The sequence below is a fragment of the Aquarana catesbeiana genome, linkage group LG05, assembly GCF_042186555.1.
Source record: "Aquarana catesbeiana isolate 2022-GZ linkage group LG05, ASM4218655v1, whole genome shotgun sequence".
Taxonomy (NCBI): domain Eukaryota; kingdom Metazoa; phylum Chordata; class Amphibia; order Anura; family Ranidae; genus Aquarana; species Aquarana catesbeiana.
In genome coordinates this window covers 128,004,317-128,027,959 of record NC_133328.1, presented here as the reverse complement: position 1 = coordinate 128,027,959, position 23,643 = coordinate 128,004,317, and the positions used below count along the sequence as shown (strand labels likewise).

Sequence of the window (23,643 nt, the reverse complement as noted above, 5' to 3'; positions counted from 1 at the left end):
AAAAAATGGATCTCCCCCAAAATCAATACCAGACCCTTATCCGAGCAACTGGCAGGCTGCAGGAAAAGAGGGGGGGACGAGAGAGTGCCCCCCCTCCTGAACCGTACCAGGCCACATGCCCTTCTTCTACTAAGACTGAGTCAACTGGTCTGCGACCCAGGCGAGTGCAAATTAGAACATGTCAGAACACAATCGAGTGCGAATGGCTGTGTGCTACGCCATTCTGGGAATTAAATTGTCAAACCTTGTATGCAAAGACTGATAAGCTGCAATATACTGTATTCAGTTTGTTCTCAGGTTTGGATATACTTTAACCAGCTGCTGACCACTCAAAGTAAATATACTGCGAGCAGACGACAGGTGCAGGCACAATCACGTACCTGTGCACTGGCTCTTTCTCCCGGGTTCAGTCGTGCGCCTACACGCGCCCCTGTCGACCCCGCTGTGATCGGACACAGCATGAGTTTGACAGCTGATTTCAGCCAATGATTTTGATCTGCTGTGTCCAATCACACACAGAGTTCTGTGTTTACAAAAACACGGAACTCTGTGTATAGGGAACAGCGATCTGGCTGTTTCTTCTTCCTGCGGAGCAGGGAGGAAACATGCAATGCCAAGCTACGGGTTCCAAAGCGAGCAAAGTACTTTCTTGTATTAAGAGAGGTATGGACTCCAGAGAGAGAGATATCATTTTGCCCCTGTACAAATCATTAGTAAGACCTCATCTGAAATATGCAGTTCAGTTTTGGGCACCAGTTCTCAAAAAGGATATGGGGGAACTGGAGAAATTGCAGAGAAGGGCAACCAAACTGATAAGAAGCATGGAGGAGCTCAGCTATGAGGAAAGATTAGAGTAACTGAATATATTAGATTGCTTAAAAAAAAGGCCTGGATTCTTTCCTAAATATACATAATATAACTGGGTACTAACATTTATAGGTAAAGTTGATCCAAGGAAAATCCTCTCGGGGGATCAGGAATTATTTTTTTTCCCCTGCTGTAGCAAATTGGAGCATGCTTTGCTGGGGTTTTTATGTCTTCCTCTGGATCAACTGTGGGTGAGGGATTGTGTATATGGGAGTGTATTAATTATTTTTTTTTGGTTGAACTGGATGGACTTGTGTCTTTTTTCAACCTGACTATGTAGAATATATATATATATATATATATATATATATATATATATATATATATATATATATATATTTCAAAATTTTCAGGCTTTTTTCATTTATATAATAAAAAAAATAAAAAACCGAGTGGCGTTCAAATACCACCAAAAACAAGCTCTATTTGTGTAAAAAAAATAGATAAAAAAATGTAATTTGCGTACAGTGTTGTGACTAACTTGTGTAAGAAAGTAAATCTGTATACTTACCTATTTTCAGCCTGCTCCGGTCTGCTTAAATAATCTACCCTGTTTCAGCCAGCGTCAGCTGCTGAGGTGAGAGCGCCTGACAACAGCTGGTTATGCCTGAAAGTGGTGACGCCACCCATAGGCTCCTATAGTCAGCTCAGAGTACTTTGTCATCTGACCTATTGTGCCCGTGCGATTAATGGAAAAGGATCCCACCCTAGAAGTGTTTGGCGGGCCTGGGTCTTATAGCCTTACATTCCCTGGCTAAAGGAATGTGATTAATATTAAATCTCGGGTTAATATATGATATAAACATATATATTATTCATTTTGGAAGGTACAGAATTTTTGGATATTTAGTGGCATGACCTGGAATTGGTTGTCTTTATCCTGTTTCTAGATGGCCCTATGAGAAGGAGTTCTATCCTAGCCAGAGAACCCTTACAATTATTTGGTCCATATATCTCTCCATTGGACTAAGGTAGTGGAGGTTGTAAGTAGCTTCTTGATTTCTACTATTGTGGAAGTTACTAAATGGTCCTCAGTTTTTATTTTTCATATTTCTTTTGGAAAGACACTATTACTGTGGTCCTGTATTGACTGAGCTGTTTCCATCTGGCCCTCCTTGGGATTTGCTGCCACTGATCGTTGGTCCTTTGCCACTCTCCATATTCTGAAGGCATTATGTAAGGCATTATGTAAGTTATACATTATCTTTCTACACATACATATAATAATCTTGCGACAATGATATTTGACTGTTGTCAATGACTGATGAAATTAAAAGATTTTTGTATTGATGATGTATGCCTCTACATCCAAGAGCACTGGGTCCTGAGAAAGCAGTCAAAACGAAACACGTTGACCTCTGATTTCTTGGTTATCCTCTTGGAGTTTAAATATCAAATTAGTAGTTTATACGTAATATGCTGGTCCTTCATTGTATATAGGACCTAGAACTTAAAGCTTTTCTTTTAAATATGTGTTTTTAATCTTAATAAATTTTGTATAAACTTTTTTTTACCTATCTAAGTGTCTGTCCCATTCATACCAGTCCAATCACAAAATGTTGGTTCTAGCGAGTATATGGATGTGGTACATTTTTTAGCAGCCAGAGTTTTTTCTATTGGTCTGTCATCTATGTTTGAGGAACCTGCTCGCTCTGTGCCTTGATGATGTGACTCCCATGCACATGCGTTGAAGTGACATCATCATGGCCCAGCCATTCAAGCAGCGATCAGAGCGAACCCGGAAGGAAGACTGCGAGAAGATAGGAGCACCTGAGCACTGACAGAGCAGCGCTGGAGGGCATCCTTTGGAAGGTAAGTATGTCGTAATGTGCTAGTATGCTGTGTATAATAGCACATTATGGCATAAACCTCCAGGGGGCCTATTTGTTAAAAAAAATTTAGTGGAGTTTATTACCACTTTAATTACTAATATCCACAACAATTTACAAAATAATATAACTGCCAGAAAAAGCTCATTATACAGTCAGATATTTTTGGCTCTTGGTATTGCTGAGTCCCACATCATTTGCATGGTTTCTGTTCTAAGAGTTACTTCCTTTGGCTATATAAACATGGAAATAATGAGTAAAATAAAGAAATAGTAGGCAGCATCCTGCGTCCAACAGCCAACATATCATTTGGCTGGTAAATCTGTTTTGCACATAGTGGAACAAACGTCTATTGTGTCCGAGGGACTCTCAAGAAAAGACAAATTTTTGTATGTAAAACTACAAGAAGATGGAAAAAAAAAAGCTGCAAATGAATATCCATTACTGTGCCACCAGACAACTGCAGCAACAACAGGCAGAACCATCTGTCACATTCCTCTGTTATACGAGAGGTGAGTTCAAACCGGGATGCTATTCAAGAAACTAAAGTGCTAAAGTCGCTGTTTTTACAGCTAACTGCAACAACTGCCAGTAATGGAGAGGAAACTGAAAAATGTTTACAAAACCAGCACTCACAAGGGGAACCGTCACCTGCCACTTCAAGTCAACTATTTCACAGTAACTTTCCAAATATATTGCATCACAGCTGTTAAACAGCCCATGTTTTTTTTTATGTCAATTTAAAGGCCAACTGAAATGTTTGGATTATATATATATATATATATATATATATATATATATAGATAGATACAAAAGTATGATATTCCCACCAAAATTTCCCAATCTACCCCACTTCTGCTGCCTTTACAAAATCAAATGATGATGTCATACTTTGCCAATGGGTTAACTATGGCAAACATAGCTTTCCAGCCGCCTTATAAAAAAAAAAGCTAGTAGGATTATTCCTTGTTAGATTTTTCATAAAAGAGCATGTTAAAGTGGCGTTCCACCCACTTTTAAAACTCTTCAGCATCCCTCACTAAACTGTGCACTGTAAACGAATTGGAAATTTTTAATTTTTTTTTCTCAGCACCTACTGTATATTTGTTGTATTCATTTTTCACTTCCTCCTCCCTGGCTGTGGCCCATCACATCTTTTCCTGTTTGCAATGTTTGCAATGCCTTCTGGGAAGGGGCGGCAACTTCCTCTGACACCGCCGTTGCTATGGAAACCTGACCTGAAACCTATTACACTGCTTGTGCTGCACTGAGCATGTGCGAGATCTGCAAGGATGAGATCCAGGAAGAAATACAGTCTGACTTCAGATGCCCACACTTAAGATGGCCACGGCCTGCTGTAAGTTTATAAAATAACAAACTACTGCTATAAACTAACAAAACAGACCTTAGTTTACAGACTAACTTTACTAGAATATATTAAGCTGTGTATTATAGGGGTATTTTTATTTAAAAAGTATAATTTTGTCCGGAACACCACTTTAAGAAAGAGAAGCTGCAAACTTTAAATATTTCTTTCAAAGTTATGCTATGTGAATAGGGACATATAACAAATATAAAATAGGCATTCCCCCAAATTTGGTTGCCAAAGTGAAAATACACTTTAAGGCCTGGTTTGTGTTTTTTGGTGCTTTTTACAGAAACACACTACAGTCAATTTAACATGGTTTCCTATGGGGCACATTCACATCTATGCTTCTTTCAACCGCTGCATTTTTTGGAAAGGGTCAGGAACTTTTTTTTTTTAGTCCTCATTCACATTGGATCAACTTGTCATGGGATTGACAGGTCAAATCCCATGACAAGTCGAATTCTACTGCCAGCAATCGCACTGTTCAAATCAGTGCAACTCCGACTTTGCAGCGATTTTGGGTGTGACTTGCATAGAAATCTGCATAAAACCGCACTAATGTCTTCCAAGTCACACTGACATGTGGCTTTGAAATTGTGCTATTTTAGATGAAGTCGCACAATTTCAAAGCCGCAGTCAATGTGAGCTAGGGCTATGCAAAACTGCTTGTTTTTTTTGCTTTTTTGGTTTAATAGACTTCAATGGAGAAGCTGCAGAAAAGCATGTAGTGCGTTTTTGCAGAGATTTTGCCACGATTTGCATTTTTTAATCTGCTCAACCAACAAATTGGCCAAAAAAACTCCCAAAAAGCATAAAAAATGCAAAATGCAAATCGCAGCAAAATCTTGGTAAAATCGCTGTTAAATTGCGCATGCAAAAATGCACAGCAAAAAGCACTGCAGATACGGATCAAAAGCAAACTGCATAGGTGTGAATCCAGCCTAAGGCCCCATTCACACCAGCGCATTCTGGGAACGCACGCAGTGAAGGTCTGAAGATAAAAATATATAAGATGCAGCGCTTATAAGAAAATTCCCCAGGATAACCCTTAAGGGTGAATATTCAACTGGTGAGTCATAAATGGTGAAAAACAAATAGTATGCCGATGCACACTGAAAAGAATGGTGCGTGAATGATAACACAACAAAAATTATGTATAACATAACAAATGTTGAAAAATGCTTGTATAAATAAAACGTAAGCTAAAATAGTGAAAAGTCCCTGATGAACAAAGAGCGTATCTAAAAACTCCTCTAAGTGGTGCTGTATAGTCTATTAAAAGAAGCATTGGAGGATGTTTCTTCTGATGGTGGTAAAAGTGAGAAAATAAAACTTCTCCATGCAGCAATCACAGGTGTGCATATAGAACATAAGAGAGAGTAAATACTTTTACCCCAACACGTGGACACACTCGCCGTACGATAGTGGGTCAAACAGGCATCAGGCAGTTGTTTCCAGGAGGCTCTCCGACCGGGACCTTTTATGGTATGCACTGCACTATGTGGAGGCCCTTTTTTTTCCCTTCTCTCCCCTTATGATTTGTACTACCAATTGGAGGCCGTGTGGAGGATTGCATACACCTGCTAGCTGGTTCTCGATCTGAGGACTGGGCACGCCTGTCATCTTGAGTTCCTGGTGTGAAAAATTCACCATCCACCCTCTCAGATGTGGATGCGGGTATACACCATCATACCATAAAAGGTCCCGGTCGGAGAGCCTGCTGGAAACAACTGCCTGATGCCTGTTTGACCCACCATCGTACGGCGAATGTGTCCACGTGTTGGGGTAAGAGTATTTACTCTCTCTGTTGTTCTATATGCACACCTGTGATTGCTGCATGGAGAAGTTTAACTTTCTCACTTTTACCACCATCAGAAGAAACATCCTCCAATGCTTCTTTTAATAGACTACATAGCACCACTTTTTAGATACACTCTTTGCTCATCAGGGACTTTTCACTATTTTAGCTTATGTTTTACTTATACAAGCATTTTTCAACATTTGTTATGTTATACTGTACATGAATTTTTGTTGTGTTATCATTCACACACCATTAGTTTCAGTGTGCATCAGCATACTATTTGTTTTTCACCATTTATGACTCACCAGTTGAATATTCACCCTCAAGGGTTATCCTGGGGAATTTTCTTATAAGCGCTGCATCTTACATATCACGTTGTTGATGCTAGCTGCTGATTGGTATTTTTTTCTTTTTTCTTTAGATTCACCAGTAACGCAACTTTTTTACACTTTTTTTTCGCTGAAGCTCTGAAGGTCCGGCATACCGAGGGCTCCTGTGCACATGCACAAAGGTGACGTCATCGCGGCTCCGGCCAATCACATAGCCGGAGCACATGAACCTGGAAGAAAGACTGGGGGAAGATGTCAGCCCTCTCAGGGGTGACAACGTGCCTCTGTAAGGCTTTGTTCCAAGGTAAATATGCAATGCATAATAGCACATTATGCAACTGTCTTACAGGTGTTTTTTTTTTTGTTAACCAGCCACGATTTACTACCACTTTAAGCCAACCATAGATGGATTGAATCTAGGCCGGTTCAGTAGGGGCCGGCCGGGACTCGATCCAGCTATTGCCAGCCTGGTTGTACTGATGTCGATCCATCGACTGACGTCAGTACAACCAACATGTTAGATTTCATGCGATCAATACTGGTGGCTATGGCCACCAGCAGCAACCACTGTGTTTTGCCGGCAGGGAAGGTTCCCCACGCTCCCTGCTGGCAGAGCACAATAGCCCTGCAGGAGTGATTCCCCCATCACCACTGACTGTGCTGATTGGGGGATTGAGCAATTTTCTTTTCTTCCACCCACAGAATTGCACCATCTATGGCCTGCCTTAGAATTAACACAATCTAAACAAACATTTAAAATAGCAAGTGTACAAAAGAAGAAAAAAAAGCAGAAAGACTAAAAACAATAGGACATAAGGCAAATTGTGTTGTCTATGCGTTGGCACTGTGTTGGGCAAGCTTCCTGGCACAGCATGATGAACAATTAATATCTATAACACGTCAGGATTGTTATACGTAGGACAGACAATGATTAACCGGTGAATTGATAAGTATAGCTCACTACATATTGAGGTAAGCTATACAGTGCATATTTGGTGTCACCATAGCTGGGTACATTTAGGTCTCCTGCTAGACTCGGTTCATCTGTGCAGTGTCATAAAACAAGTTAGGCTCCATGCACACTGAAGCTCATAAACAGCCCATAAACTCCCCTCTATGTGTGTCCATGCACACATGGACGTTTTTGGATGTTTATCAGCAGTGGAGTTTATGGGCTGTTTTCTGAACGCCATAAAATCGCCATAAAATCACGCTCAGGAGTCGTTTTTCTGACCACAAAAAAACGCCAAATGCTCATAAACGCTGATAAACATCGATAAACGCTCAAAAACGTGGCTCACCAGCGTTTAACGTTTTTGATCCATTGAAAATAAAAATTAAAAAAAAAAGAAAACACTAAAAACACAAATGCGGGAAAAATGCTAATAAACGCTATTGCAAAAACGTTAAAAAACGTTGAAAGACTGACTGCAAAGCTACTGGCGTTTTTATATCATTATTTTAAAGTCCAGTGTGCATGGAGCCTTAGGCCCCTTTCACACTGGGGCGTCGGTGGTAAAGTGCCGCTATTTTTAGTTTGTAGTTTTTGCAGGGGTTTTCGGCCGCTAGTGGGGCGCTTTTAACCCCCGCTAGCACCCGACAAAGGGTTGAAACGACACGCAAAGTGCCATTCATTTCAATGGGCAGGAGCGGTTTACCTTCACTGCTCCAAAGATGCTGCTTGCAGGAGTTTTTTAACGTCCTGCCAGCGTATTGCCTCAGTGTGAAAGCCCTCTGGTTTTCACACTGACACTGCAGGGGAGCCATATTTCAGGTGCTTTACAGGCGCTATTTTTAGCCCAAAAGCGCCTGAAAAACGGATCAGTGGGAAAGGATTCTTATGCCGGGAAATGTTCGATGTGAGCTTGTTGTCGGGAAATCCGACCATGTGTATGCTCCATCGAACATTTGCTGTCGGAATTTCTGCCAACAAATGTTTGAGAGCAGGTTCTCAAATTTTCCGACAACTTTCTGATCGTGTGTACACAAGTCCGTCAAAACAAAAGTCCACGCGTGCTCTGAATTAAGCAGAAGGAGCCGCACTGGCTATTGAACCTTCTTTATCTCAGCTTGTCTCATGTTCGGAATTTTGGGCCAACATTTGTGTGACCGTATGTATGCAAGACAAGTTTGAGTCAACATCCTTCAGGAAAAAAATCCACGGTTTTGTTGTTGGAAAATCCGATCGTGTGTACGGGGCATTAGAGTGTATGCAGGGGCAGAGGAGCCAGACAACTGTCATGTCTTCCCAGCAATCTGATAAGAGCATACCTGTGAGAATGCTGGAGGTGGAGGTGCTGGTGGCCCACCTGGTGGAGGTGGAGGTGGTGCCGGAGGAGGTGGAGGAGGAGGCACGGGCATGGCTTGGGTTTCTGGCTAATCTTCAGCCCTGTAATATAACAAAAATACAATACTTTTATTTCCTTATTGTCATCCAATCATATTTTGAATTTTCAAGCTGCAGTAATAAGAATATTGTACAATCTATGTAACCACACTTTCCTTTATACAAATTTTCAGAAATGTCCTCCAGTGATGTCATTAATCTAATATGCGCATTTCAGCTGCATTCCTGAATGCAACGCCTTAGTCACTGGTGTCACCTTCCACCTGATAAAACACACACCTGTCTGTCACATGAACTCTTTTTTCCTTCTTTCAACTGGACTGTGTAATGTATGCTAGAGATAAGTCCCAATCTACCGCCTACTAGTCTGCTGAATCAAAGGGCAAGTAACACAATATACACTGAAGATTAAAGACTACTAAGAAAACATCTTTCCACCTTAAAGTAGTCCTAACCCTAACTGAATGTTTTTTTTTTTTGCTAAAGCACTGGGTATAAAAAAATAATGCTATTTTTTAGTACAATATTGCTTTCTAATTTTTTAACCCAGTATTGCATCCTAATGCTCTCTTTGCAGGAATTCCATGTCTAAGTACAAGTTCTCAAGCAGCAGTTACACATATTTGTTTTGGACTGGCTTCTTAATGGTGACAATGGTGGACTACAGTATGTCTGTACAATATGCATCAGCACAGCAACTGTATATTAAAAACAAACCATTTAGCTTTGACTAAAGTTAGGTAATGCCCTTGCTATAGATGTAGGCCATTTATGTACCTCCCAAACCCTGGCTGAAAACCCTCCACAGCTCCGCTCCGCTTCTTCGCACCCTACCCCTCTCCACTGCCACATTTGGCACTTTTTTGGGGGGGAGTGGGTACCTGTAAAAACCCCCAGTTCAAGGTAAGATCGTCACATGGTGATCTACAACATTTCCGGCCCCTCCTCTTCGCCCATCGCTGCCTTCTGGGACACACAGAGGTCCCAAAAGATGATGGGACCATTCAGAAATTGCAGAGCGACTTGCGCATGCACAGTAGGAAACAGGCTGTGAATCTGCAAGACTTCCTGTTTCCCTTACTACAGATGCAGGCACCTGTGCCCAAAGCCGTTTGACTAATCGGCTAAGGGTGCCGACATCGCTGGATTCCTCGACAGGTAAGTGTCCTTGTATTAAATGTTTAATTTAATTTTTTTACAGACTGGAACTCCTCTACAATCATTCCAGCAGCAAGCTCTTAAACCCTTGCATATGTGTACTCCACTATCTCCTCCATTGCTGAGTTCAGAGCTACCTCAATGGGGGTGGGGGGGGATTGTGCAGGCATGGGGGTATGAATGCATTGGGAATGTCTTCGCAATGTCTTACCAATAGGGGAGGATGGGATGATGCCATCTCTGGGAGTTTCTTAGTCTTTGGAAAGTACATAAATGGCCTACATCTATAGCAAGGGCATTATTCAACTTTAGTCAAAGCTGCACAGTTTATCAACAGGCACTCCTTACCTACATTGCCAGATTTTGATAAGGGTAAACTAACCCTTTAAGGTAAATTAAGTTAAAGCGAAGCTGTAGCCCCCACCAAAAATATTAAAAGTCAGTAGTTACAAATACTGTAGCTGCTCACTTTTACTATTAGGGCATTTATCTGTCCAGGGATCCCGCTGTGTCCTCACCCAAGCCGTTTCTTGAATCGGCTCTCGGGTGCTGGAGCCGCCATCCTGGGTAAGGGAAACCAGCAGTGAAGCCTTGCTGCGCATTCTCAATGGGCCGGCTGTGGCGAGGGCCGAACTTCGGGCTGAGTTTGCCACAGCAAACTCAGTAGGAAGTGGGAGTGGGAAGGGGGGGGGGAGCAGACAAGTGGAGCTTCCTCTTTTGGATGGAGCTCCACTTTAAGGTTCTAATATTATGACTGTTTAATTGGATGGCAATAGTAGCTCACTGATGGGTTTCACTCGATGTTTGAAATTGTTCTTTAATCCTGCTGAAATTTCTAGGGTAAGGGTTTCATGCACATTAAAACAAAAATCTGCTGTAATCAGAACTGGAATGCGTACTTTATGGATCTGAACACAGCTGTATGTTATTCTATGGGTCCATTCACACAGCTTCATAATCTGGAGCTGTGTTCAGCTGGTTAAAAAAAAAAATGGAAAAATCTGCCCCCAGGGTCCCACATATGGACCATACTTAATACTACACGCATGTAGCATTTGTGCTAAAATTTTCATGTGTACAGCATTAAGTGTAAATGTACATTAATCGCCCTGAATCATAAGGACACTTGGCAATAGGAGCTGCCTGGGTCCCAGCAACCTAGAAAGCTACAAGACAGGGAAGGCCTGCATCCTAGCAACCAAGCACGCCAGATGGCAGGAGGTCATCATTTGCACTGTACGCATGTAAATTTTAGCACAAATGCTGTGTTCAGAGCCATATAATCTTTATGGTTCTGAATGCAGCTCTGTGCTATGCTATGAGCCCATGCACATAGCTGTACATGGCTCCATAATCTGGAGCTGTGTTCAGCTGCTTGTAAAAAAGAGAAATTGGCATCCACTGTCCTGCATATGGACTGTACCTAATGCTATACACATTTATTGTAACATTTACCTGCCTATAGCATTTAGCGTGAATGTATGCTATTAGCCCTGAATACCAAGGAGCTGCCTGCATCCTAGAAACCTAGGATACTAGGTGGCAGAAGCCACTTACGTTCCAGCAACATAGGATAGAGTTAGGGGAGGCCTGAGACCAAGCAACCATGGATGACAGGTGGTAGGAGAAGCCTATGTCTTTATTTGCACTGTACTCTGTACACGTTAGCACAAATATGTGTACAGTACATGGACCAGGTTTTACCAAGGATCCTACTGCCAGCAAGATCCTATACAGAATCATACAGCTGTGTGCAAGAGCCCTAAGATGATAATCAGCTCATGTCTACAAGTACTTTTAAGCCTAGTGCACACAATCTGAAAAATACCGCTTTTGAAGAGACCATACAATAATCCGATTACGACACTTCACCCAAAATTATCCAAATTGACAAACACAAAAATGTTTCTCGTACGATACCAGAATGTACGATTTTCGTTATAATCACTTACCGCGCACCGTATAGTAAAATGACGGGGGCAGGTGACACATGGCGTCGTTCTGGGACGACGCCATATGATGGCGCCTCAAAACCGCTGCTCTCGTGCGCCTGCGGGGCAGACAGCGTGGCGATCGGAGCCACGCCGTGTTCCTAGGACACGATGTGACCCCGATCTCGGTAAAGAGCCGATGATGGGGCTCTTTACCCATGTGATCGGCTATGTCCAATCACAGTCGCGATTTCAGCACGTCTTTGTGCAACTTACAACGCCACTTAAAGTTGCCTCCAGGACAGGCGACTTTGGCTGTGGCCAGTCACAGAATAATCAGCTCTGTGGGAGGGAGGGGGTTGCCTGGGTAAACGTTGGAAGTACCTGTGTAAATGATTTTCTTTTTCCTGTAAAGTCGCTTGAATATAGATGGAGATCCGACTTGGAGGCAACTTCCATTGAAATCTATGGGTACAAGTTGCCTAGAAGTCACCTTGAAGTAGTACAGGAACCTTTTCTGAAGTCGGAGCAACTTCAGTACATTAAGACGGCTCTCATTCACTTCAATGGAATTTCTTATGTCCAGCAACTTGGGGCAACTTGAGGTCTGACAAGTCGGATCACAATTTGCTCTAGTGTGAACCGGCACTCAACGTGTGACAGCACTGAAAGCTAAAAATTGGCCTAGGCAGGATAGGGGTGAAAGTGTCCAGTAGGCACAGTATTCGTCTGAAAAAAAAAATCTACGCAGACTACGCATGCTCGGAAATAAAAATAATACATTGCAAAACAATACAATACAATACAATACATTACATTACATTACATTACATTACATTACATCACTTCCGAAGTTGTATTCTGTTGTATGAGAATTTTTGGAACTTTAGTAATCTCTTCATTTTTGATATGAGACTAGCATGCAAAAAAAATGGATGATCAGTCGTCAGATATTCTCAACATGTGTACAAGGCTTTAGAGAACTAAAAGAAAAATTACTGCTGATAAATGAGTAATCCATATGTAGTGTTATATAATGAATCAAACTATTTATGTTCATTTGCTCAACAAAATGTATAATGAGTGGTTTAGCATATGAATCCACAACGAGCCTAGATGTATTGTTAGGGCAAGTTTAATGTAATTTATCAAGTTCTGTGTAATTATATAAATTATACCTTTCCATAATTACCTATCAATGATAGGAAATGATAACTTTGCCTGCAAAGGGAACTGGTTCACATACTATATACATCACTGTGTTCTACTAAAACAGAAGACAAAAATTACAAGGTAATAGAATAATAGTCTTACTGAATCTTTCATTTACCACAGAAAGATTTAATCTCTTTCTTATTTCGTCCAGAGAAAATAGCTGAATTGTTATAATAATTAGGGTTTCCCATGCTTCTCATAAAAAATAATCAGGTGTAATACCTCACTTCCCCTGTATATGTAATACCATGGCAAGAGCAATTACACTAAACTGGATGTGACAGTTCACAGCCAACCAAAACACTGACACTGCTGTAGTGTCCAAGAAAGGTTCTCAGAAGCTGTTGCATTAGCAACTACTCATAAACAAAGAAATTCAGTGCTTCTACCCATACAACATGATATTAGTAGACCTCACGGGTGCTTGATCCACAGCCGTTTGTCTGAGAGAAGTAGTCCATTAAGATGATCCGCACAACCAGTTGTTGCTCCTAAAAATCTTCATATTTATTAGAAAAGTCACAGTGTACAAAAGCAAATAAAATCTGCTGACGCGTTTCAGCCTACAAGGCCTTAGTCATAACTAAACTACAAGGCCTTGTAGACTGAAATGCGTCAGTGGATTTTATTTGCGTTTGTACACTGTGGCTTTTCTAATAAATATGAAGAGTTTTTAAGAGCAACAACTGGTTGTGAAGACCATCTTAATTGATTAGCAACTACACTACATTTAATTTTCTGAGGGGCAGCAATTGCCAACACAGGGCAGCCACTGCCAACAATATCAAATGAATGCACGAAGCAACCAGATGTGCTGGGGCCCACCGCAAGCAAAGTCTACTGTATATGCCACATGAGATGCTCTGTAGCTCAATCACTTAACCAGACATCTTACAATAAACGCACGTTTTCGTAAAGACAACAGTGATTCGTTGCAACTAATTAAAATCCTAGTCTGGCTTTGACAGAGTAAATTGATTAGATGTTATAAGTTAAAGCACTTTAAAATTGGCAAGAGAAAAAAACTTTTTAGTAAATAAGGGAAACAGCAGCCATTTTCTCACAACACAGCCCGAGAGGCCCCCAATTCTGCCAAGATAATAGGATCTTTAGTAAGACATCTATAAATGTAAATACAGAAAGAACAGGGATGTGCTTTTAGGTGTATAAGACACGTTCCCTAGCCAGGGCCCCAGTGATATTCTCACAGATAACTAAATAGATAAAGTATATTAAAGTGTAGGGCAAGCCAAAACTTTAATTCTTAGCTTTAGCTAGAGAGGGAAAGAACCCCTGTCAGGTGTTTATTTCCACCCAGAGCTCTGTAAGGGAGATGCCTCTCACTTCCTGTACTGTTGATAAAATTTTAACAGACAGGAGTGAGAACTTGCAACAGCAACACAAACCTCAAACCTAACTCCACAAAATCTAAAATTCCCCTCTGCAAGTGGGGCTGCTCCCACACTGTATGAGTTAACTGCTTGTTTAGGTCTAGGGGACAGTAAAAGCACTTTTACTTACCTGATCCTTCACTCCCCAGCAGATGGCACTCCCCCATGCTCCTGCGGTTGACTGTCTGTCAGCGTCCTCACGTCCAATGTAGGGCTATGGTCCCTGCATCAGTCTTGGTGGTGTAAGAGGACCTGAGACCACTGAACCATGGGGGAGAAGAGGCTGTGGAGACCAGCATAGCAGAGTACAGGATCCTGCAGGAGTGAAGGATAAGATAAGTAAAAGTGCTTTACCAAGTCCCCCAGACATAGACAAGAAGGTAATCCTCGCAGTGCGGGTTTCTTCGAAATCAGCCTTCAATAAAAACAGTTTAGTGGAGTAGGGGGAAGGCTATAACCCCTGCCAGATTTGTATTCCTGTCTCTGTTGGAGATTTCCCCTTACTTCTTTTTGGTATTACTGTTCACCAGGTTTTGTTGTTCCTGGATTGGGTTTTGGAGTTTGGAGACTTTGAAGAGTTTTGCAAGGGAAGAAATCTCCAACCCAGAATCCAGGTCTTGCAGGAGACTGTCAGCCCTTATAATTAAGGACCTGGCCATAGTGCAGAACTCCTGTTAGTAGACGGGTGTGCTCCACTCAAGTGATAGCACTCCATGTTACAGGAGAGATTCCTTGTCCATAGGACTGAGAGAGTCGAGACAGCTAAGCGAGCCAAGATGACTAGGCGAGTACAGGAGACTCAAGGACTCTGGAAGTCTCAGAGGAGTGAGAGAGCCCAGGGTGTCAGGAGAACTCCTATTGAGAGGCCATGGAGTGGCCCATGCAGCAGGGTGTTGAAAATGAAATGGCTCAGAGAGCCAAGAGAGCTGAAAAAGGGATGGAGAAACACAGAAATAATGTGTGAGATGGTCTGAGGGACCAACCCAGAACCAAGGGTTGGTCCCTCAGACCATCTCACACATTATTTCTGTGTTTAAACAGTGGCGCTGCTGAAGAGAGAGCCAGGTGCATTGGCATTATTTTTTGTTTCGTGTTTGGTGGACACCCTTGCATGGGCAACTACTTTCCCTGTTGAACTTTGCATTTGTTTAATAAAAGTGGGCCATCAAGCCCTAAACCATGGTTGAAACTGACATGGACACACTAAAATTGCTTTTATCACTGAGGTAACAACCCCAACTATCACAGTACTTATTATTATTTAATATTTTTAATCTGCTCAGGTCCAGTAACTGATCCCGCAGCAGTCACTCCCCTGTGTCAGTGAGCAGCTGCTACAGGGAAGAAGAGAAAGTACCAACAGTGGCTGGGCCATGGGAGCCTATGGGTGACATCACGACTCCAGGGATTCAAAGCCATGGTTGAGTGCTCCCTTATACAGGGGAGCCGGAGTTGCTGAATCCTGTGATCGGACTGGATTAAAGAAAGGCAAGTATACATTTTTTTTTTACACAGAGTATGAAGAAAAGTTAGGAGAGGGGGAAAGGAATGTTTTTTAAGAATAATTAGATTTTGCCTTTACTACCACCCTGAAGTAGGTCAGCTCATGATCAAAAACACTGGTCAATGATCTCAAAAGCATTTCATTCTGATGTCAAAAGCAAGCCCCTTCAACACAGGCCCTACAGGAGCCCTAACATAAAATAACAATAGTGGCGCTTCTAGTATAACCTACAAACTCATGACAAATGCCTATAGAAGTTTAAAATCAATAAAACAATCTATGATGAATGTCCATAAACAGCCATAAATTAGATGCAGTTCATATAGATAAGATGAAGGTAGTGACCATCAGGAGGTTAATGGAGTCAGAGCTTCTGCAGAGCCTTGGAAAGGATTAGGGATATTCCAGCTGGTATAGAAAGCAAAAGACAGGGTGTATTATTAAATAGCAGTAAGAAAACAGTAAGAAAACAAACAGTGGTTCTAATCCTTTCCTGCTCAACAGAAAAAGTTTGGCTTGACATACTTTAATATAAATAAAGGGGAACCTGTGGTTGCAATGCACATCTCCATTGTTAGCAGTCATTCTTTGACTCTCTGCAACAAGTCTATAGGGCCTTGGTGCCCAACCTGGGTACCTGGTTCAAAAAGACAGATGAAAAGTTATAAGAGCAGAGGCTGGGGGTGATGGTGAGCCAGGAAGGAAAAAAAAGGGGAGGGGGGGGGTGTTCCCCAGGACTTAATTAACTGAACTGGAGTAGGCAGAAAGGAAAGAAAGGGGGGGGGGGGAGTCTTTTTATGATAAAAATTGCAGCTTTTCACAGATACCTCTTCTTCTCCCCTACCTTACTTAAAGTGATATTAACCCCCTTCTCGCCGACAGTATGCATATATGCGGCCCCAATGGACTGGGATTTTTTCCGTCGGGCCGCATATCTGTCTTTGTGCTGGGAGGGCGCCAGCACAGAAGCCGGAGTCACAGTGGGAGCCCCGGGTCTCGAACTCCCGGTTCCGGGTCATCTGATCTCTATGATAGCCTCTGATCGGTTATCACAATGATCAGTCACTGTGAAGCCTGCCCCTGTGTTTCTCTCTCTGTGATTGAGCGGGAGAGATATATAGTATCTCTCTCTCTCCTTGCAGAGAAAAAAAAAACAACTGTGTATAAAACAATAATAATAATAATAATAAAAACAAAACGCGCACTATTGTTTTTGCGCTGTACTGCGGGAACATACAACTAACATACACATATGTGTATCTCTGTGATCGTTCAGAGCAGGAGAACTTGTTTTGGGTCTTTTTTTTTGTGGTAGATTTATGGTAGTAACAAGAAATATACAGCTGAATTAAAAAAATGTATTATTTTTTTTTTACTATTTTGGGCCAGTTTTCCTATGAGAATAAAAAAAAATTCCAGAGATATCCATTATCATTAATGTACGTTTGCCCACTGACAAAGAAATGATCAGTCTATAATTTTAATGGTAGGTTTATTTTAACAGTGAGAGACAGAATAACAACAAAAATATCCAGAAAAAATGCATTTCAAAAAAAGTTATAAATTGATTTGCATTTTAATAAGTGAAATAAGTATTTGACCCCTTCACAAAACATGAATCACAGAGGTCAGACGTTTCTTATAGTTGGCCATCGGGTTTGCACACATCTCAGGAGGGATTTTGTCCCACTCCTCTTTGCAGATCCTCTCCAAATCATTAAGGTTTCAAGGCTGACATTTGGTAACTTAAACCTTCAGCTCCCTCCACATATTTTCTATGGGATTACTGTCTGGAGATTGGCTAGGCCAATCCAGGACCTTAATGTGCTTCTTCTTAAACCACTCCTATGTTGCCTTGGCTGTGTGTTTTGGGTCATTGCCATGCTGGAATACCCATCCACGACCCATCGACTCAAGGAGAATTTGACGGTACATGGCCCCGTCCATCGTCCCTTTGATGCACTGAAGTTGTCCTGTCCCCTTAGCAGAACCCCCCCAAAGCATAATGTTTCCATCTCCATGTCTGACAGAGGGGATGGTGTTCTTGGGGTCATATGCAGAATTCCTCCTCCAAACACGGCGAGTTGAGTTGATGCCAAAGAACTTGATTTTTTGTTGTTATTCTGTCCTTTACTGGTAAAATAAACCTACCATTAAAATTATAGACTAATCATTTCTTTGTCAGTGGGCAACCGTACAAAATCAGCAGGGGGATCAAATACTTTTTTCCCTCACTGTAGTTCATCTGCTGAAACCATACCGAATACATTTCTCACCATGACCCCTCTCTCTTTAGTGGATAACATTTCTACCTTCATGTAGGGGGTAGGTTCCCCCTGACTACAGCTTAGATATTACCTATGGGAAGTAAATTGCTCTCTACTGTTGTATGTGATATGCAGCCTTTGGAAGGGTCTATGTCCTAGTTGATCTTCCCCCTTTTCCTCTGCTCCACTCTGATTTTCCTTCACATTATTTTCCACATACAAGTTTTGCATCATAAGACATTAAGTCTAATCTTGTAATGCAGTAGCTAGTATGCCCTTAGCAAGTTGTCATACTTTGGATATACACACTGGGTTGATTTAATAAAACTGGAGTGCAAAATATTTTGTTCGGGTGTTAGCAGCAGGGCTCGAGTCCTGCGGTAACGCGTGGGAATGACCTTCCTGCACTTTTTTCACAGCAGGAGTGTCGTTCCCATTAGCAGTCGAATCCTGCAGGACTGCAAGCTGTGGCAGGCAGTGTGGGTGTGCGGGAAGGGAGGGCGTCCAAGTCAACAGGGGTCAGTCCTCCCCGGGTGCCACACATTGGGGAGGGGGAAGGTGTCTTCCGAGTGCACCCGTCCTCTCCTCCCTCGGTCCTCCTCCTCCAGTGGCCCCTGTAGCAAGGTCCCACCTCCTAGAGTTCAGTCATAGGCAGAACAATGCCGGCATGTATTATAGGAGGCGGGACCTTGTTACAGCAGACGCTGGAGGAGCAAAGGGAGGGGAGGACGGGTGCACTGGGATGACACCCCCCCTCCTCCCCAATGTGTGGCACCGGGGCGGACTGAGCCCCCGCTCGCACTGGTAAGGCTGCATTGATGGGAACACTTTTCAGGCTGCACAGCTGGGGCCACTGACCAGGCTGCACTGCTGGGGCCACTGATCAGGCTGCACTGCTGGGGCCACTGATCAGGCTGCACTGCTGGGGACACTGATCAGGCTGCACTGATCAGGCTGCACTGACGGAGACACTGATCAGGCTGCACTGATGGGGACACTGATCAGGCTGCACTACTGGAGACACGGATCAGGCTACATTGCTGGGGACAATGATCAGAATGCATTGATAGGGACAGTGATCAGGCTGCACTGATAGGGACACTGATCAGGCTACACTGATGGGCACACTGGTAAGGTTGCATTGCTGGGGACACTGATCAGGCTGTACTGATGGGAACACTAATCAGGCTGCATTGCTGGGGACTCTAATCAGACTGCATTGCTGGGGACACTGATCAGACTGCACTGCTGGGGACACTGATCAGGCTGCACTGATGGGGACACTGATCAGGCTGCACTGATGGGGACACTGATCAGGCTGCACTGCTGGGGACACTGATCAGGCTGCACTGCTGGGGACACTGATCAGGCTGCACTGATAGGGACACTGATCAGGCTGCACTGATGGGGACACTGATCAGGCTGCACTGATGGGGACACTGATCAGGCTACACTGATGGGCACACTGGTAAGGTTGCATTGCTGGGGACACTGATCAGGCTGTACTGATGGGAACACTTATCAGGCTGCATTGCTGGGGACTCTAATCAGACTGCATTGCTGGGGACACTGATCAGGCTGCACTGCTGGGGACACTGATCAGGCTGCACTGTTGGGGACACTGATCAGGCTGCACTGATGGGGACACTGATCAGGCTGCACTGCTGGGGACACTGATCAGGCTGCACTGATGGGGACACTGATCAGGCTGCACTGATGGGGACACTGATCAGGCTGCAATGATGGGGACACTGATCAGGCTGCACTGATGGGGACACTGATCAGGCTGCACTGATGTGGGACACTGATCAGGCTGCACTGATGTGGGACACTGATCAGGCTGCACTGATGTGGGACACTGATCAGGCTGCATTGAAGGGGACACTGATCAGGCTGCACTGCTGGGGACACTGATCAGACTGCATTGTTGGGGACACTGATCAGGCTGCACTGCTGGGGACACTGATCAGGCTGCACTAATGGGGACACTGATCAGGCTGCACTAATGGGGACACTGATCAGGCTGCACTGATGTGGGACACTAATCAGGCTGCACTGATGTGGGACACTAATCAGGCTGCACTGATGTGGGACACTAATCAGACTGCATTAAAGGGGACACTGATCAGGCTGCACTGCTAGGGACACTGATCAGGCTGCATTGCTGGGCACTGGTGAGGCCGCATTAATGGGCACTGGTAAGGCTGCATTTGATGGGCACTGATCAGGCTGCATTTGATGGGCACTGAGAAGTGAGCAGCCCTAGGCTTGGGCCCTACTTTGCACAATCAACACAGGCGGCCTGAGGACATTTTGTGTGTGTGTGTGTGTGTGTGTGTGTGTATATATGTGTGTGTGTGTGTGTGTATATATATATATTATATATATTTTTTGAGGTGGGGGGGAGGGAATCTTGGGTGAGTTCCCACACTTTTCCCCCCAGGACTTGACCCCTGGTTAGCAGGACAGGAAGTGAGGGGAAGTCTCCCCAGAAGAGACAACAAAATCAATGCAATTTCCAACTTCTTTATTCAGGGAAAAAAGCTTTGACTAGATTTCTACTTTAAAAACCAACATAATTAAATGGTGTATTACATGCTGTTCATACTCACTCAGTCACTATGGGATTCGTTTTCTGTATTCTGCAAAAACCTGGTTATCCTGCTGTTCTGTCTCCTGCTCTTGTCTATGACCCCACTACAGTTGGGGATTTTGCAGAGTGGTGTTGGCAGCTAGTGCACATCCTCAGTTTTCAGTGTATTTGTACGCTAAGCATTTCTTCCCTGTCACATCTGAGCCGGCCATGTGACTATAGAGTCACACATGTGGGCATATACACAGTGGTAAATGACAGCCCGCTCCCTCCCTCCTCCTCCATGCCCACTAACAAACTAAACACAATAGGGGGTGGGATATTACATCTTGATTAATAGAGGCTTCACCTCCCTGTTATTCTAAGACACAGGCAGGAGGTACGTGACAGCCTGTGACTAGCAGAAATCCGCCCACATCACGTTATTGCCACAAAATAATAAATATTTCAAATCAAATATAGATTTGTATGACAATTTAAACAGTTTATTTATATTAATTATTTATTTTTACATTGTATTCCAAAGGCTGTTCTTTTTTTTTTTTTGAACATGTAACTGGCAGCAAAAAATTGGGCTAACTTTAGAAGCTCCTCCTGCCACGGTTTCCCTACAGACAGGCTGGGAAAGAGCTGGGTCATGTGACAGCTGTATATCGATTGGGAAAAAGGTATTTCGATTTTTTGTTAATTAACCCCTTCACGCTGACGTAACGCATATATGTGGCCTTCTGCAGCTGCACGCATTACCCCAGTACCATTTTTTTAGAGCCGACAGTTGGCTTTTTTGTAATAACAACCAATGCGGCTAAGCAACCTCTGGGCTGTTATTACAAGCAGCAGGAGGGGACATCTACCCCCTCCCGCCGCCTGCTGTGGCTCGCCCGGGCTCTCCTGTCCCACCGTGAAGCCCGAGCGACCAGCCGGCATGTCCACCGGCTGGCGAGGGACCCAAACGAAGCGGGAATCTGCTTTGATTGGATCTCAGATCTAGTACTCCGGAAGCTATGACATGACATCACTTTCTGTTTACTGGAACCTCAAAGGCGTCAAATTTAAAAAATGCCAGTATTTAAGACTGCCCAATTTGGTGTTTTGAATGCTTTTAAGTGCAAAGGTGGGATTTGGGGGTCCTATAGACCCCCCCATCCCTCCATAAAGAGTACCTGCCACTGCCTATTACTGTCACAGGGATGTTTACATTCCCTGTGACAGCAATAAAAGTGATGAGAATTTTTTTTGATTAAAGGGACGTGTAAAAAGAAAAAAAAGAAGAGAAAATAAGAACGCATACATAAGTCGCGCCCGCAAATGTAAACAGTGTTCAAAACACACATGTGAAGTATCACCACGACCGTTAGAGCGAGAGCAATAATTCTAGCACTAGACCTCCTCTGTAACTCTAAACTGGTAATCTGTAGAAACTTTTAAAGCACCGCCTATGGAGATTTTTAAGTACCGTAGTTTGACGCCATTCCACGAGTGTGCGCATATTTAAAGAATGACATGTTAGGTATCTATTTACTCAGCGTAACATCATCTTTCACATCTTTCACATCATACAAAAAAGAAATTGGGCTAACCTTACTGTTTTGTTTTTTTTAATACATGAAACTGTATTTCTTCCAAAAAAAATTGCATTTGAAAGACTGTTGCGCAAATACAGTGTGACATAAAATATTGCAACGATTGCCATTTTATTCTTTAGGATCTCTGTTAAAAAAAAAAAAAAAATATATATATATATATATATATATATATATATATATATATATATATATATATATATATATATATATAAAATGTTTGGGGGTTCTAAGTAATTTTCTAGCAAAAAATACTGATTTTAACTTGTAAGCAACAAGTGTCAGAAAAAGGCTTAGGCGTGAAGGGGTTAAAATAATTACAGTGTCATCATCCACATACAGAAAGAGAAGGGATATTGTAAATTAAACAGTGTGTGTTTAGTATCACTTTAAGTAATCTAAGCTGGCAACAAATGAACTCTACTTTTGCTCCAAAGTATCAGCTGAACAATTCATTGTGTTTTACGTTCCCTGCCCTTCCCATACAACAGCTGAGTACACCAAACAGCAGGCCATCCACACTTGGTGAGCCAGAAGGTTTGTTGACAGACATGAAAGCAAAAGCAAAACCGACACATGAAATCACTGCTTGTGTTCAAGGTCAGCTATTCTTCATATGTGCAAAATGTTAGTATGACTACCATCCGAGTCACATGATTCGCACTGCACCCTGGCATCTACTGATTTTCCATTGTGAACTGCCAGTCAGGTGCTGGCAGCATGTGGAACTCTATATTTTGTGAGTAATGCTTAAATTCCTGGAGAGTAGAAAGTATTTACAAAAAAAGCTCAGAAGGTAGGTGAGGTGGATTTACATAGCTGAAAGGATTTAAAAAAGAAAAATGAAGCAGATTCAATGGCACAATCTAAAAATAGAATTATGTAAAATATGACAGGAGAATGAAACCTTTTATAATATACTGTATATAAATAAATGTTTTGGTAAACCTAGCCGTAGGTTACTCCATGCATGGCGGCATCCTCCATGATAACCTGAAAGTCTACCCATAAGTTACATCCTGGATAATGGTATCCTCTGCAACAGCCTAGCATGATGCCAAAATGCTTCCTTTGATGTAGTTTTTCCAAAGAAAAATGGTGAAAGGTTATTTGTGTACTTGCTTGATTTGGATATACAGTAAAACTTTGGATTGCGAGCATAATTCGTTCCAGAAACATGCTTGTAATCCAAAGCACTTGCATATCAAAGCAAAATTCCCCATAAGAAATAAAGGAAACTCAGATGATTCATTCTACAACCATTTATTCAGAAGTCCTTCAGTTTATAGTCCATATAAAAAGATTATAGCAATGTGATGGGTTGTGTAACCATAAAATGTCCATCCACAAATGGAAGCCTCCACAAGGGGATTAGAAGCAAAATCCAGCAGGAGCTACAGAGTATAAAAGAGAAGAGAGGTGCCTCTAAGACCCCTTTCACACTGGGGCGGTTTGCAGG

At 42.6% G+C, this 23,643-nt stretch overlaps 1 protein-coding gene across 4 annotated transcripts in view; it reads right to left on the bottom strand.

The window, feature by feature from the left end:
* WIPF3 (WAS/WASL interacting protein family member 3) overlaps positions 1-23,643 on the bottom strand; it is a 125,647-nt gene that overhangs the window by 57,621 nt on the left and 44,383 nt on the right. For all 4 annotated transcript variants that reach the window (XM_073630171.1, XM_073630172.1, XM_073630173.1 and 1 more), the window contains exon 2: positions 8,467-8,584. In XM_073630171.1, the coding sequence (XP_073486272.1) occupies positions 8,467-8,556 (90 nt within the window). In that variant the 5' untranslated portion in view covers positions 8,557-8,584. The remainder of the gene's footprint in view (positions 1-8,466; positions 8,585-23,643) is intronic.